Genomic DNA, 17071 nt, shown 5'->3' on the forward strand with positions numbered 1-17071 from the left:
TTTATGTTGTCGTAGTCTTTGGGTATATTGTTTTCTTGGCTCTGCTTACTTCATTCTGCATCAGTTCTTGTGGATCTTTCCATGTTTCTCTGTAGTCATCACACACATAATTTCTTACAGCAGAGTAATATTCCATTACATTCATATACCACAATTCGTTTAGCCATTCCCTAGTTGATGAGTATGTACTTTGTTTTGAATAGTTACCACACACAAAAAAATGATACTTTAAATATTTTAGTGTATGTGGGGACTTATTATCAGTGACCTCCATGGGGTATAAGCCTAGTACTAGAATTCTGGGTCAAAGGGATGGACATTTTTAGCCACTTTATTTGCATACTCTCAAATTGTTTTCTAAAACAGTTGCACTGATTCACAGCTCCACCAATAATGCACTAGGGTGCCTGTCTTCCCACAACCCCTTCAAGAATAAGTATTCCCATATTTTTTCATCTTTGCCAGTATACTGGATAGAAGATAAAACCTGATGGTTATTTTCATTTGCATCTTATTAGTGATTTGGAGCATTTTTCTTTGTGCTTGTTAATAGTTTACAATTCTTCTTTTGAGACATGATTGTTTATATCCTTTGACCACTTATCTTTCGGGGAAATGACTTTTGGTCTTATATCTGTTGATGTGTACATGTAAATATAATTGCCCCATTCTCTTTATATGTACCTTCCTATTCAGCCTTGAGGAGAAGTCAGTCTCTTCTCATTCACACCCTCCCCACTAATGGGCCACGTTTCAGGGTTTAAATGGATTGTAAAAATTTGGTGAGATAAACTCTGAATCTGAACAGAAAATCCAGGAAAGTCTGAACTTCTAGGTCACTGTCTTCTAGGGTTCTTTCCTGGAAACACTGAAGACATTTTGAAATTAGAAACCCCTTTGAAGCTCAGCACACCTTTCTTATAGGACTGGGAAGCTTTTCCTGCTTTGGCATCTGTGAAGCAGCATTCCACAGAGCTATCCTGTCTGCCAGTCACATCTTCTGTAATCTTTTAAGTTCCCATTCAGAAAGCACCTTCATTTGTTGCTTTTATTGAGTTTCTTTACCCATTTTCTTCCTTGGCTCCTCTTGGTTTTGACAGTCAGGTGTTTGAGGTAGAAGTCAGGGAGCAGGGGTCGTTATGTTAGCCTTTAGCATTAGGACTTATCTTATGGTCATTTTATAGAAGAACGGCCAACGTTCGTTGGGGAGGATGATATTGAGGTGGAGATGCGGGTCCCCCAGGAGGCTGTGAAGCTGATTATTGGCCGGCAAGGAGCCAATATTAAACAGGTAAGTATGCTAGCTTTCATAGGTATTTTGTGTTTGTGGATTTTACCCCCCTCCCCTCAAACCCCACATGTGCATATATAAAATAAGTTGCCTTCAGAGAAAAGCACCTTTGGCAAGTTAAATTGCTCCCCTTAGATGGCAGATGGCTTTCGTTCTAGCTATTATTTCATTATATAAGGTTCTTCATTCAAGAAATGGATTACTTGATCACTCAGAAATTTACTTTGTAGATAATTTACCATAAATAGAAAGTTCTAGACTGGATGATTTTCCCTGGTACCCAGCATATGTCTGATAAATCACCTTCCTCTTTTGTCAGTTAGAAAACTGAAAAAGCAACTTACCATCTCCCTAATCCAAGTAATAATTAGGAAGATAAAAATGTTTCACAAATGGGGGGAATCTGAGTAAGTAAGTTTCTCTGGTGATTTCATTTTTTTTCCAATTACATGTAAAAAAATTTTAACATTCATTGTATTTTTAATTTTGAGTTCCAAATTCTCTCACTTTCCCTCTTTTCTCCCCTCATTAAGAAGACAAGCAATTTGATATAGGTTTTGTATATATGCAGTCATGTAAAACATTTCCATCTTAGTCATGTTGTGAAAGAAAACACAGGACACCTCTCCTCCCCTCCCCTAAAGGAAAAAGAAAAATTTTAGATTTTGAGAAATGTATGCATTCAGACTTCATCAATTCTTTCTTAGGAAGTGGATAGCATTTTTCATCATGGGTTCTTCAGAATTGTCTTAGCTATTCTAAGTCATTCACAGGTGATCATCATACAGCAGTGGTGTTACTGTGTACAATGTTCTCTTGGTTCTGCTTACTTCACTTTGCATCAGTTCATGTCTTTCCAGGTTTTTCTGAAAATATCCTGCTCATCATTTCTTATAGCACAATAGTATTCCATCACAATCATGTACCTCAAATTATTCAGCCATTTCTCAGTTGATGGGCATCCTCTCAATTCTGGTTCTTTGCCACCACAAAAAGAGAAAAAGAGCTACTATAAATATTTTTGTACGTATAGGTCCTTTTTTTTTTTAAAAAATATCTTTGGGATACAGATCTAGTAGTGGTGTTGCTGGGTCAAAGGGTATGCACAGCATAGCCTTTTAGTCATAGTTCTGAATTGTTCTCCAGAATGGTTGGATCGGTTCACAACTTCACCAACAGTGCTTTAGTGTTCCAATTTTCCCACATCCCCTCCAACATTTATCATTTTCCATTTCTGTCATATTAGCCAATCTGATAGGTGTGAGTTGGTACCTCAGAGTTGTTTTAATTTGCATTTCTGTAATCAGTAGTGATTTAGAGCATTTTTTCCCATGTGATTATAAATAGCTACGATTTCATCATCTGAAAACTGCCCATTCATATCCTCTGACCGTTTATCATTTGGGGAATGACTTGTGATTCTTATAAATTTGACTCAGTTCTTTATATAATTGGGAAATAAGGCCTATAGCAGAGAAACTTGCTGTAACTTTTTCCTCAGGTTTTTGCTTTCCTTCTAATCTTGGCTGCATTGGTTTTGTTTGTGCAAAACCTTTTATAGTTTAATGTAATAAAAATTATCCAATTTATATCTTATAATGTTGTCTATCTCTTGTGTGGTCATAAATTCTTTCCTTATCTACAGATCTGACAGGTAAACTATTCCATTCTCCCCTAATTTGCTTATAATGTCACCCATTATGTCTAAATAATGAGCCCATTTTGACTTTATCTTGGTATATGGTATGAGATGTTGGTCTATACCTAGTTTCTGCCAAAATGTTTTCTAGTTTTCCCAGAAATTCTTTTGAAATAGTGACTTCTTGTCCCAAAAGCTTGGATCTTTTGGTTTATCAAACACTAGATTACTATGTTCATTTACTACTGTATATTGTGTCCCTAATCTATTCCACTGATCTACCACTCTTATTTCTTAGCCAGTAGCAGATTGTTTTGATTATTGCTGCTATGTAATGTAACTTGAGATCTGATACAGCTAAGCTACCTTCCTTCATATTTTTTCCATTGATTCCCTCTATATTCTTGACCTTTTGTTCTTCCAGATGAATTTTGTATTATTTTTTCTAGATCTATAAAATAATTTTTGGTAGTTTGGTATGGCACTGAGTAAATTAATTTAGGTGGAATTGCCATTTTTATTATATTGGTTCAGCTATCCATGAGCAATTAGTATATTTCTAATTACTACAATCTGATTTTATTTATGTGAAAAATATTTTGTAATTGTGTTCATATAGTTCCTGGGTTTATCTTATCAGATAGACCCCCAAGTAGTTTTTATTGTGTACTGTTATTTTAAATGGAATTTTTTTTTCTATCTCTTGCTGCTAGACTTTGTTGGTAATATGTAGAAATACTGATGATTAATGTGGATTTATTTTATATCCTTCAACTTTGCTGAAGTTCTTAATTATTTCAACTAGTTTTTTAGTTGATTCTCTGGGATGTTTCAAGTGTACCATCATATCATCTGCCAAGAGTGATAGTTTTGATTCCTCATTGCATATTCTAATTCTTTCCATTTCTTTACCTTCTCTTTATTATTGCTGTAGCTATAATTTCTAGTACAATATTGAATAATAGTGATGATAGTGAACATCCTTTCTTAACCCCTGATCTTATTGGGAAGGCTTCTAGCTTATCTCCATTACAATTAATGCATACTGATAGTTTTCGTTAGATGCTGCTTATCATTTTAGAAAAGTTTCATTTCCTAAGATACTTAGGGAATTGATTTGTGATAACAATAATGCACCATTTTCCAGCTGACAAATAGTCAATGGATATGAAATTTTCAGAAGAAGAAATCCAAGCTAAAAATAACCATATGAAAAAAATGCTCTAAAACTCTAATAACTCGAGAAATACAAATTAAAACAACTCTGAGGTTTTACTTCATACCTATCAGTTTGGCAAGGTTGACTCAAAAAAGGAAAACAACAGATACTGGAGGGATTCTGGGGTAAACAGGTACATTATTGTACTGTTGGTAGAACTGTGAACTGATTGAACCCTGCTGAAAAGCAATTCAGAAATATGCCAGAAAGCTTTTAAACCATGTATATCATTTGACCCAATATGTGTCATTTAAGTCTGTACCCCAAAGAGAACTAAGAGAGGAAAAGGACTTATATATATGTTTATAGCAGCATTTTTTTGTGGTGGCAAAGAATTGGAAACCTAAAAGGGTGCCTATTAGTTGGAATGACTGAATATGTTATGATACATGATTGTGATGAAATAGTTATGCTGTAACAAATAATAAAGGGGATGGTTCAGAGAAACCTAGGAAGACTTGTATGAACTGATGCAGTGTAAAGTGAGTTAAAAAGGAGAACAATTTATATAATAGCAATAGTATCATAAAGACTAATGACTTTGAAAAACTCCAGAACTCCAGTCAAGAACAATGACCAACCATTATTCCTGAGATCTAGTAATGAAACATACTTCCCACCTCCTGATAGAGAGGTGAAAAGGATTTGAGTACAGAATGAGACTTTTTTTTTTTGACCTATAACCAGTGTGGGGATATGTTTTGTTCAACTATCTGTGTTTGTGACAAGAGTTTTGTGTGGGCCAGGGAAAATGGAGAGAATGCAGACCTGAAAATAAAATAAAATTGACTTAAAAAAAAAATCAGCTTGAAGGTTAAAAAAAGTATTACAAACCTGAATAATTTTTTTAAAAAGTTAACTGTTTTTAAATTGTTCTTTGCCAGTATTCATTCATTGCCTGTCAATGCAAATAAAGTAAAGATTAATTGGGTTTCCAGTTAGGAGATGGAGCAAGGAGTTGGCTAGATAGTCACTGTCTCCTTCCATCTCCCTAGAGCACCTATAGTTCAGATTAAAGAATCACTAACTAGTTCTCATGAGGCCTCTTCTTTTAATAAAAATATTTTTTTCAATTAACCAGTATAGATTTTTCTTTTCTTCCCATGCCCTATTAAAAAAAGAAAAAGAAAAACTAAAGCCCTTGCAACAAGTGTGCATAGTCAAGCAAAACAAATTTCCACCTTGGCTATGTCCAAACATGGTGTCTCTTCATAAGGCCTACCACATATATAGACATACACACTTTCCCTCTCCTCCTTCTTCCCCTGTCCTCTCTGCAGTTGAGGAAGCAAACTGGTGCTCGTATTGATGTGGACACAGAAGATGTAGGTGAGGAGCGGGTGCTGCTCATCAGTGGCTTTCCTGTCCAGGTTTGCAAAGCCAAAGCAGCAATCCACCAGATCCTGACAGAGAACACCCCAGTGTATGAACAGCTTTCAGTACCTCAGAGATCTGTGGGCAGAATTATAGGTACTGTTGTCTCCCTTTAATGCTTCCTCCTTTCTATATCTTGCATCTTCATATCATCTTAAGCGTATTTCTTGGTCAGTGTCATCTCCATAAGGGGAGATATCCAAAAGATGTTGATGGCAGACAGTTTTACTCACTTTATCTCAAATATATCCCAAAATACAAAATAGATTCAAAAAGGATTTAGAGAAATTCATGGGTGGTAGATTCACAAAGGATTAAACAAAAGGTAAGTCTGCTCAGTCATGGTATATCTTTAACCTTTGAGGAGAATACCTGCTTTCCCATAAAGTATTATCCCTTTGTGCTACTGTAGGAGAGATCTTAAAATTTTATAGTACTTAATAGTATTCAGATTGCTTTTGATCATGTAATTTTCCACGCACCTCATAACTTCTCTGTTTAAATAGGCAGGGCCGGTACTATTCCTCTGTTATAGATGAGTAAACAGACTCAGTATTGACATCTCCATTGTCATAAAGTTATGAGTGCCCCACAGCAGGGACTTAAGACCTAGTTCCTCTCATTAACCTGTTTAGTGCTCTTTCTACTATCTCACTGTAGTAGAGTATTCTGGTTTATTTTAAGACTGAGAAGTGTAGGTTCCCTGAATGGTTTAGGAAAATAGAGTTATTTGGAGTGAAGGAATTGAATCTATCTAAATTTTTTAAATTAAAAGAAAAAAATTAAACATTACCTGGAGGCAATATTGGCAGGAAAGATTTCAGGAACTATTAGTTACATAACTTCAAGTGTGCAAACATTTATTAAGAACCTGGTGCTTGGCTCAGTTTGGAAATGAAAATTTATTCTTCCAGATTTTTCTGGTTGCTGCAAAGTATAAGGAGACAAGTGGAAGAATTTGTGTGTGTATCTTTCTGCAGGGAGAGGCGGAGAGACCATTCGTGCCATCTGCAAAAGTTCTGGGGCCAAAGTCACCTGTGACAAGGAATCAGAAGGGACGTTGCTACTAACACGACTCATAAAGCTCTCAGGAACACAGAAGGAAGTGGCAGCAGCCAAGGTGCGTGCTGAGTAGGGCTGGGCATCTATATCTGAATGAGGAGAGCCCCTTCCTTCCTCCCTTGTCCTCGTGACTTGAGGACCTGAGCTGATTATCCCTTCTCTTTTTCTGGCAAGCATCTTATCCTCGAAAAAGTTTCAGAAGATGAAGAGCTTCGCAAGAGGATTGCTCATTCAGCAGAATCCAGAGTACAGCGCAAGCAGCCCATCAGCATCAAGAGAGAGGAAGTGGCGGGGCCAGGGGCAGCTGGGGAGCCAGCCTGTCCTAAGAACATGAGCACCAGCGAGAAGCCGGCCCCCACGCTGGCTGCCGCTCCAAGCCGAGGAGGAGGAGACACGGCTGCGCCGAGACCAGAGCGGCTGGAACATCCTCATGAAAAGATGCTTAGTGACCGCAGCTGCCAGGAGGATGTGGGAGCCCGGGCCAGTCCAGGGATGCCAAAGTTTGAAAGTATGTTATCTCCAGTGACAGCTTTTATTATTCATGCTAACCAGTGGGGGAAGACTCACGTGAGTTACAGATAACCAAAAGGGCTTTACATTTGTCTTGGAAATGAATCACGAGTCTTTGAAAATAGCAAATTGCTAAGCTAATAATCATTGCTCATAATTATTCCAGCAGTCCATTTCCAAAGTACAAAGTGGTGGCAAGAAAAGGCATCTCAAAAGTCTTTTGCTGAAAGCCTAGCAGTCCAGGGTTAAAGATTTTCTTCAGAAAAGCCAGCAACTAATTAAAGGTCTACTCTACCTTGCATTTATATATAGTATTCATTAAAACACTTCTGATTGAGCATGAGGTGTGATTACAAAGGAATGAAACTGTTTTTCTTATGTGGTCTGTGGGATCAGTCTTGTTACTTTGTAGTCATATGTCATATATATATATATATATATATATATATATATAGTGTGGAAGTCATATATCATGTCATATATATATATTTATATAGTGTGGAAGCTGTGGAGGATATATACATATATATGGAGGAGATATATATAGATAGAGTGGAAGCTGTGGAGGATATATACATATATATATATGGAGGAGATATAGATAGATAGATAGATAGATAGATAGAGTGGAAGCTGTGGAGGATAGAATGGTAAATGGGGAACTCTGGGTCCATGGAGGGAGTCTGAGTCCAGGGTAGACACTAGGATACAAATCTCATGCTACCTAGTGCCTAGCTTGCTCAGTCTTATGTTCCATCCGTCCTGTGGGGTTGTAACAGTCTCTAAAGGACACCAGCATCTGAAGGGATGTAAAATGTGACTGGGGATCTGAATTATGTCACGGCCATGGTTTTGTTATGGGAAAGGAGCAGAAGAAGTGTAAAAATCCTCATTCAGTATTTCTCTCTTCAGTGAATCATTGTTTTGTTCTTGAGTATTCTGAAAGCTGAAAGCTACCACTTCCTTAGCCCTATTCTCTCATCTACCAGCCTGGGATGGTTTTTTCATAGCCACCAATCTCAACCCCACAATGTGTTTAGTCCCCAGCCCTGACTTCAGTTTCCATGCTGACGAGTATCTAGAAGTCTATGTGTCTGCCTCTGAAAACCCCAACCATTTCTGGATCCAGATTATTGGCTCCCGCAGCTTACAATTGGACAAGCTGGTCAACGAGATGACCCAATACTATGAGAACAGTCAGTCAGTGAGTTGCCACATGGACCAAGGGGTGGTGGGGATAACAGGGCTTGAGGGAAAGGAGTGTCGACCTTTCTCTTTCTGTGTATTTTCTTCTTTTTGCTTTGGGAACCAGTTTTCTGTGGCTCCTATGGTCATTTGTTCTCGTTGTCTGTCCCATCTATTTGTCATTGCCACCCTCTCCCATTCCCTACCTCCAACGTGGACACGTAGCCTGAAGATCTGACCGTGCACGTGGGTGACATTGTAGCAGCACCTTTACCTACAGATGGGCCCTGGTATCGGGCCCGGGTCCTGGGTACCCTGGAGAATGGGAATCTGGATCTCTACTTTGTTGACTTTGGAGATAATGGGGAGAGCCCGCTCAAGGACTTAAGAGCTATCAGGTCAGTACAAAGTCATATTTGGATGTATAGTGAGAGGTCAGATTAAAATCTTAATTCCAGTTAACTCATCCCTGTCAGTTGGAGAGAGTGTAGAAAGCTCGTTAATTAGGAGATCGGAAATGGAACCGATTTTAAGAATAGATTAGGTCTGCCCATACATTGTGTAGTCTAAAGCAGGGAGACTAGATGACTTTTATGACTCGTCATAAGAGTCTTAACTACAGTTTTCTATTTTTTTTACTTCAGGAGTGACTTCCTAAGCCTCCCATTCCAGGCAATAGAATGTAGTCTAGCAAGGATTGTTCCCTCAGGTAAGTTAGCGGTGTGATTTGGTCTCAGGGTAGAATGAGTCCCACGTAGCACATTGGAAAACTCCTATTTTGTCTGCCTAGTTGACAGAACTTCCCGGAGCTCAGACCACTTCTGTAAAGAAGATAGGCAGTCTCCTGATTTTATTACAATTCTCAGCACTAACTCCTTTGACTGTTTCACCAGGTGAGCAGTGGGAAGAGGAAGCCCTGGATGAGTTTGACCGCCTCACTCATTGTGCAGAGTGGAAGCCTCTGGTAGCCAAGATCTCCAGCTATGTGCAAACAGGGATTTCTACTTGGCCAGAGATCCACCTTTATGACACAAGCAATGGACAGGTGAGGCCTAGAGGATCATTGGATTATCTTGGTGAGGCACAGAACTCCGTACCCTATTCCTTTGTCTTTAAACTTTTTGGGTTACTCCTCATTTCCCAAAATTTCTCATCCTTGCCTTTCTCCCCTATTTTCATGACTATCATAGAAAAAAAAATCATCTTTCTTAATCCCTTTCTGTTTTTCCCTCCTCCAGAATCTTGATATTGGGCTAGAACTAGTGCGCCAAGGTTATGCACTTGAACTCCCCCAAGACGTGGGAGAAGGAGATGCTGCTGTCCCTGAGATGCTCCAGGATATATTGGTGGGTGAGCTCCAGCAGTGGTGAAGGGTGATGCCTCTGGGGGAGCCCAGGTCACAGCCTGTGATTCTGCCCCAGGCTTCTGGTAGGGGAGAGCCTTCCTTGGAGCTGATATGGCTTCACCAGCTGACAAAAGGTGCTTTTAGTTTACTCTCCAGAGCCAAACTTAGCTGCTTCCACAGATTTCTGTAGTTCAGATTTAATATTGTAGAGGCAATGATGTGTTTACTTCTCCCTCACCCCATTTACTAACAGTTTTGTCTTCTCTTTTCCATTCCTCCCTCAGGCCACAGAGACAGATGCCTCTCTAGACAGCCTGTTGTCTGAGGCCAAGAAGAGCCCTGGAGAGACACCACACACTCTCTCATGCCTCAGCTTATCAGGTAACCAGCGATATTTCCTACCCTACCTCCTGAAACTCCTTGGTTGCTGCCTTCCCTTTCTCTGATCCAGACTAGGGAGATTGAATTGGAAAAGCTGAATGAGGAACTGGTTCTGCCCAACCCAGTACTTTGGAAACAGTCAGCTCAAGTTGGGGATTGCCTAATTTCCCCTCCTGTCTTTGCTTAGAAGCTGCCTCAGTTTCTGGTGATGATGGTGTCCTTGCAGAAGATGACTTGCTTTGATGTCTATGCTCTGGCTGGCTCAGCCATCTGCCTGCTGTGTGAGTGGGGCTCTGATTTGTGTCTTATGGAGCAGGAAAACGGTGAGGGGTGAGGATGGGGAGCTACTGCATTCTCTCTTCCTTCTCCCTGATCCTAATGTTCCTTTTCTGTGCCTGTTATTCTCCAAGCTTGACTTGCTCCCATATATTGACCCTTTCTCATATTTGTGTCCATGCTTAGGAAGTGGCAAGATGTGGCATGGGAGCCTATGGCTGGATAGAAAATCGAATTCCACAGAAGATACCCCCACATTTCCTCCTTTGTGGGCTGCTAATTGGTCTGCTGTGAACCAAATATGGCTTCTTCTACTAGCAGAATGAAGAACTTTTCAGAAAAAGACTATATATGTGTGTGCGTGTGTATGTGTCTTATCAGCCGCCTTAGAAGGGCTTCCCTTAGCACCCCCCACAACCACTAGCAATAAAAGCATTTTCCCACCATGCTGGGTATTTGGTTGGAACTGGGATAGAAAACGGGCTGTTAAGGTTCTGTTGGTTGAGAATAGGGATCATTCCTAAGTCTACTTCATTTTATGAGATGACTTACTAGGAAAATTCTTAAGTTGTCAATTGAGGAAGTTCTGAGCCTTCACAAGCTCATGGGGTTCTTTACAACTGTGGCTGAGAGGTAGGGTATAAAGTCAACAGGGCTGAATCAAATAGCCCAAGGAAATGAGCAGGTGATGCTCCCTGCCAGCCTCAGGTGACGCCATTATTACTGGACACAAGATTTTTAAGAGTTGTTTCCCTTTCGAACCTAGGCTGTGGTGCAAGTAGGAAAACAACAAGGACTCAAGAACACATTATAAGATGCCATGCTTTAGGTAGGTGCAATGCCCATTATATGTATGCACATAAGTGTCTATGTAAAAATAGAGAAAACTCTGTAAGCCTCTGAGGGGAATCATTACTAAAGTTTTGTTTTTAAAATGACCCGAAAATCTGCCAATTGAATTAGCAATAGAGGCAATCCTGTAGACATAAGAAGACAGGCTGGAGGACCAAGTTCGGCTCTTAAGTTCTCTGCCTTAATTTCAGATGAATATGAGAGGTCCCATCCAGGGAAGGGAGATGTCCCCTGATGAATTTTACATTCCTTAGTGTAGTATTGAAAAGACTGAGAATAATTGCCAATTTTGGAACAGTGAGTAAAACAGTGTTTGGTGATAGGAAAAATCCAGAATTGGAAACGTGGAGTCCTAGGTTCTGGTTCCCCATCTGCTCACTGTGACCTCGCACAATAATAGTGCACGTTGACATAGGGCTTCAGGGTTGACAAAGCCATTTGTTCTCCAGCCTCCGTTTCTCTGTCAAGTAAGAATGACATTGGGAACATCCAGATTCTTTGAAAGGATGTGTGTACATAAATGCAAGGTGGTGGGGTTTTTAATAGAAATGAACAGTGATCTCATTTCTTTTTATATTTTACAACAAAAGTTCTTCATCTTTTGTGTGTTGTGGACCTCTCAGAATATTTTTAATGCATACAATAACATTGGGTGACAGAGGAAGCCAATTATATTAAAATGCAGTTTTCAAAATACTTTTTAAAATTCCCAGACCCTAGAGGTTAAGAGCCCCTGTCTGAGGGGAAGATTAAGATAGGAATAAATTAGCTAACATTTTTAGCTCCTAAGAATATCTCAAGTAGTATCCTAGATGTAGAAAGCTGCTGTTGAGCAAATCATATCTCTCCATGTCCCCGATAAGGTTTTATTGCCTCAGAAAATTCCAGTACTGACTTGTCAGTAATGGACCCTGATCCAGGGGAACCAGTAGTAGGTCCATGAAGCATTTTTTACATTTCCCCTCTAAGTAAACAACTACCATTTAGTTGTTTGCCTTGGTTTCTTCAGCTGTAAAACAGGGATAAATAGTACCTTCAGAAGGTTACCGTGAGGATCAATAAGATATTTGCAAAGTGTTTAGCACAGTCCCTGGCACATTGTAAGCTCTACAGAAATGTTTATTCCCTTCTCTGCAAAAAATGATTTGGTCCGTGTGTCCAGATTCCCTTTGCTTCCTGTACCTAATTGGAGCTTTAAAGGGGTTTAAGTAAAGGACAGAACCAATAAAGGAGCTAAACCCCACCTCAATATTCGGGCTTCAGCTGAGAGTTTTGGTAGTGGAGGGAGCGAAGTCATGGCTGTTGAGGTCCAGCTGACTGCCTTGATGCAATATCATTCACATGATGAGCAGAGGATGGACAGGGGACAAGGATAAATTCTAGTAATAACTCATTTATATGGTGCTTTAGAGGTTACATGTTTTGCATCCTTTGATCCTTGCACCAACCCTAGAAGGTAGGTGGTGGTATTATCTCTACTTTATGGATAAGGAAACAGACTCAGGTTGTGATATGCCCTTGGTCACACAGGTGCTCAAGGCCCATAAAATTGAGGTTCTTCCTGACTCCAGGTCCAGCAGTAACTATATCCACTAGACCAGAGGTGTCATACATGTGGCCCACACTCCCAAGTAAGACCTGAATCAAAATGTAATTGGGAAATACTTAACCAAATTAATTTTAAAAATACAATAAAAAGTAACATTAGATAGTAAAACTAAGTCAATATGTGGCCTGCAGGGATCCTTCTGTATAAATTAGTGGCTCAGTCTCTATTTGAGTTTGGCACCACTGCCCTAGACCAGCTTGCCTCAAGATTAAATATATACAGTGCAGTACTGTCATTCCATTATTCTCTAAGACAGAAGCCAAGAATTGATGATTCTACTACCCTTTATTCCTGGGCTGGGAGGAGGCGACCTAAATCACATCCTAAAAACCTAGGACTCTGGATCCCATTGTGCCTGGGGCCTGAGCCATATTGTTAAAGCTCCAGCCCTCTCACTTGAGTGGGAACGTGGCTGAACTCAGGAAGGCTTACTACAGAAGTGGCAACAATCTCTCTCGAGGGGGTATACCATAAAGATGACGTTGTCCCAGGGTGGGAGGGCAGGGTGGTCTGGTCTAACCACCTCAAAGCCCATGTAGCTGAAGGCCCGAAGCAAGGCACCTATGAGGGAGAAAAAAGTAAGTTACCAGAAAGGCCTTTTCAAGATCACCAAGTCCTTCTCCCTCCACCTCTCCATACCCTTACTTTGTCTGCCAGCTCCCGTTAAGCATGGATAGAAAGCTCCCCGTAAGGATTATTCCCCAAGCCTATGTTCTCAGCAGTGCCAAGGAAAAGGGATAATCATGAGAGCCTCCATCCACACTAAGGCCAGGGCAGAAAGTGGACAGGGTAGTTTCCCAACCCCAGTACCTCGGTCATTCCTAGCATTGTGGAAGTTCACAAAGACAGAGTCCACATCTGTTTTCTCCTCCACGTACTCCAGTGTTGCTGTCAAACTGTGAGCCAGAGAAAGAAAAGCTACTGGGCATAACTCAGTAATGATAGAGGGGACAGACAAATCATGAAATTCAGTCACTGATCCTTCCTCTTGACCTAGACCTAAGGAACAAATTTCCTAAGTCAGTGTTGTAAATAATCCTTTGAGGTCTGCAGTTATTATTAGGCTTATCCAGAGTAAAAAGCCAAGGACTCTTCCTCCCATAGGAAGAATATTATTCTAACATACTAGTGACCATAATTTCTAGAACCCTAAGGGTCCCGTGTTTTTGTGGACCTTTTAAAAGCTCATCTCCATGAAGACCTAGTCTCCTATACGTATTATATCTTCGTGTTCATTTAATCCCTACGTGTACTTTGGTCTTTCACATCTAGAGCATCATTGTTTCTGGGACAACTGATATTCGCTGGCTTTCCCATTACAGTAATCCAATTTGGGATAATGAAGGGTTCTACTCTCACCTCTCCCGATTGCCTTGGTCTAGTGCCCTGTAGGGGATGTCCAGGAAGAGTCGGTGGTCACAGAGGAGGCCGTGCCAGTGGGCAGAAGCCTGAGGGGTGAGACGGAAGTGGAAATCTAACTGTACTGGGTCCTGGTGCAGCAGGGAGTCATTAGCTAGCACCGTCAGGTTCCCAGACTGTAAAGAAAAAAGAAAATGCCAAAGTTAGAAAAGGTTTTTTATTTACTGGATACTGCTACTATCCAAACTTGCCCCCCCTACCCCCCCCCCAAAAAACAGTCTTAGTTTGGGAGGTGCGGTGAGATTATCTCATTATTGGAGCTTCCATAGTATCCCTTAATTCTGGAGCCTAACAACACTCAAAAATCATTATCTAGATGGCATATTGTCTAACCTCAATTAATTTTTACCATTTTCCCTCTTTCCTTAGAGGAGAATGAATATACTTATCATCCTTCTCTGTAAAGTATAGGAACTTAAAGACGATTTCTTCTTTTGTTTTACCATCATTTCAACAGCAAAAATCTTTCCCAAGGCAGCAGTATTGTCCTGTTTTCAAGGCAATTATGCCAGATTCCTGCCCACTGCCTACTCTGCTAATTCTTTCACCATTTAGGTTTGTTCTTTCCCTTCCCGCTTGTGTGTAAGAAAACCAAAATTGGGCATGTCATACTAAGGATATACTAGAGTGGGAAAAGAACACAGAAAGGCAGAACACCTGGTTTCTAGTTCTAACTTTGTCACATTGGGTAATTATGCTCCTCGTGGACCTGCTTTTTCAATTGTAAAATAAGCTGCAACTAAATCTCTAAATTCCCTTACAACTCTAAAATTATCACTGTTTCTCCTTCAACTGGCTATTTGCCTAGGATGTCACTATGGAGAGCAAGACCTGGGCTGGAGGTGGAGGTGCAGGGTCCCACCCTAGAATCCACTTACCGAGTACAGCTCTTTGAGCTGCTCGTGGTCTCCCTGCTCAGTGCTTCTGCCCACCTGGAGGCCTGCTAGGGACTCAGGAGCACTGGAGGCAGCACCGAGGTCGGAGTGTCAGGCTATCCCTCTCAGTTACGATGAGGCTGGTTAAGAAGCAGGGGCCTAAATTAGGAGCTCGTCTGTGTATGGTGGGGAGGGATGTGGAGCACTGGACCCCCTTATACCATCTCCTTTCCCCAAGTCATCATATCAGTCCCCCTCTGCTGTCCTCTAATCCAATATCTTTATTACTGAGAGCTCACCAGAGAAGAGGCATCCCAAACTGCCACCCTATTTCAGTATTTTCCCACCCCTTGCCAGTTGGTAAGTTATTTTGAAATTTGAAATGCAGATGAAGGAATAGTTTAAAGGAGCAACTGTAGCTAGGGAAGAGTTTAAAAGAACTATTACCTTCTGTAACAAGGGTTACAAGGCATCATCTTCTCCCGAACCGTGAACCGGTACTTGTAACAGTAATTAAAGTAGGCAAAAGGAGAGCAGAGTGGGTACAGACGGTTCCGTTTTTTCCCTTTCTTGGTATACGAAAGGGAATATATAGGAAAGCACAACCTTTGACAAGGCAGTTTCTTAATTCGGTGCCACCCAGCAACAAAGTGAGATGAGGAGAGAGGAGCTGGGGACTTATGCTACCTACTACCATTGTGACCCGCTAGGCTAGGCCAGAGACAGTCCCACTGTGACATGGACAGAAACCCTGGCCCTAACCCATCTCAGGATCACATTGTTGCTCTGCATCTACTTCACCCACCAGCTCAAAGGTACCATTTATCTCAGAGACAACACACAGGCTTTCCAATGTTACTCTTTGAAAGTCATTCCATCCTCCCTCAAAGAGTAGTCCCTCTCCCCATTCAAGTAGTGGTGCTTTGAGGAGAGAAAGGTTGAAATGTATTCTCTGTTGCAAAGCTGTAATCCAAGGGAAGAAGTGTTCTGGATGTGTCTTTTCTCAACTGATGAAGCTACCAGTTTCCTCTTATTTGGCCCATAACCTAGCATTTGTTTATCTCCTTATTTAATTCATTTTTGCTGTAGCATTTTAACTTGGCAGAATAGGAGCTCCTTCAGATTTCATCCTGCCCTTCAATAACTGGGCAGATTTGCAGGCGGATGTATCTACAGATTAAGGGTTCTCTTTCCCCAAGGTCAATGTTCATTCAATTTAACACGAATTAGGCGCTTACTATGTGCAGAATAGATAAGAGCTTGAAAAATACTATCTAAATCCACTTGGTTTTTTAACTATGAGGATAGGTCATCTTTTTTGTGGGTTTTATTTGAGAAACCTTATACTGTTCCAGGGCTTGATGTAATCAGCACAACGTTGGAAGTCACCTAGCCATTTACAGGGAACCTCTCTTCCATTCGGAGCTTCGTGGAGCATCCATCTGTCTCGGTTTTATTCTTCCCCTGAGACAGTCTGAGGGTGGTCTAGCCCTCTGATTATAAATGGTCTCTGAGGATGGTCTGTCTCTGCCCCTCTCTCTTTCATGATTCTGGCTAACGCACAGGAGGCCCCTTCCTCGCTGGGGAGAATCTCTGAGCCGACAGCCGGAGTCCAGCTCTCCTGCCTCCTTGGTCTGAGCTTTGTCTGGGTTTGGTTTGATTGGTTTTTGCAAAGTCAGGCTGCTTTTCTTAATTTTACTAAGACTGTGGCCCCCAAACTCCCCAAAACAAACTGTGGGGAGGGTTGCCATCATACGGATGATTGTTTCAAATCTGCGCGTGCCTTTGCCAGGAAACATCTGACTGCCTAAGCATTTCTCCTCTGGGCCTCGGTTCCCTAGCTCTTACAGAGATTAGGCTCCGCGCTTCCCAAGGACCCTTCCAGCCAGAAACCCTAGGAAGGCTAGGAAGACTGCCTGTCCTCTCACGCGCAGGCGCAGTACGTTCTGCCTCAGGCGCGACTCGGTAGAGCCCTTCTGGCCCGCGCTGGGGTCCTTCCTCCCTGCCCGTCGCTGGCGCCCTTCTCTCCTTGGT

At 41.2% G+C, this 17071-nt stretch overlaps 2 protein-coding genes across 10 annotated transcripts in view; one reads left to right on the forward strand and one right to left on the reverse strand.

Moving 5' to 3' along the window:
• The window catches only part of LOC114042777 (tudor and KH domain-containing protein-like), an 18062-nt gene extending 7432 nt beyond the window's left edge, over positions 1-10630 (forward strand). For 5 of the 9 annotated variants that reach the window (XM_027861484.1, XM_027861483.1, XM_027861487.1 and 2 more), the window contains 11 exons: positions 1185-1291; positions 5430-5619; positions 6504-6643; positions 6760-7093; positions 8136-8299; positions 8506-8678; positions 8925-8989; positions 9174-9325; positions 9519-9626; positions 9910-10006; positions 10469-10630. In XM_027861484.1, coding sequence (XP_027717285.1) covers positions 1185-1291; positions 5430-5619; positions 6504-6643; positions 6760-7093; positions 8136-8299; positions 8506-8678; positions 8925-8989; positions 9174-9325; positions 9519-9626; positions 9910-10006; positions 10469-10608 — 1670 coding nt within the window. In that variant the 3' untranslated portion in view covers positions 10609-10630. Of the gene's footprint in view, positions 1-1184; positions 1292-5429; positions 5620-6503; positions 6644-6759; positions 7094-8135; positions 8300-8505; positions 8679-8924; positions 8990-9173; positions 9326-9518; positions 9631-9909; positions 10007-10193; positions 10330-10468 lie in introns of those variants that run through there. The other 4 variants (XR_003569022.1, XM_027861488.1, XR_003569024.1 and 1 more) reach the window with 4 other exon arrangements.
• A 2531-nt stretch (positions 10631-13161) lies between these two features.
• LOC114042750 (ornithine decarboxylase antizyme 3-like) lies at positions 13162-15651 on the reverse strand. The gene is given in 6 exon segments (XM_027861446.1): positions 13162-13304; positions 13554-13639; positions 14103-14278; positions 15041-15115; positions 15117-15177; positions 15485-15651. Coding segments are annotated over 6 exon segments (570 nt in total). The 5' UTR covers positions 15514-15651.
• Between the last annotated feature and the right edge of the window lie 1420 nt (positions 15652-17071).

This window comes from Vombatus ursinus, unplaced genomic scaffold, assembly GCF_900497805.2.
Source record: "Vombatus ursinus unplaced genomic scaffold, bare-nosed wombat genome assembly UNPS02014768.1, whole genome shotgun sequence".
Lineage (NCBI taxonomy): Eukaryota > Metazoa > Chordata > Mammalia > Diprotodontia > Vombatidae > Vombatus > Vombatus ursinus.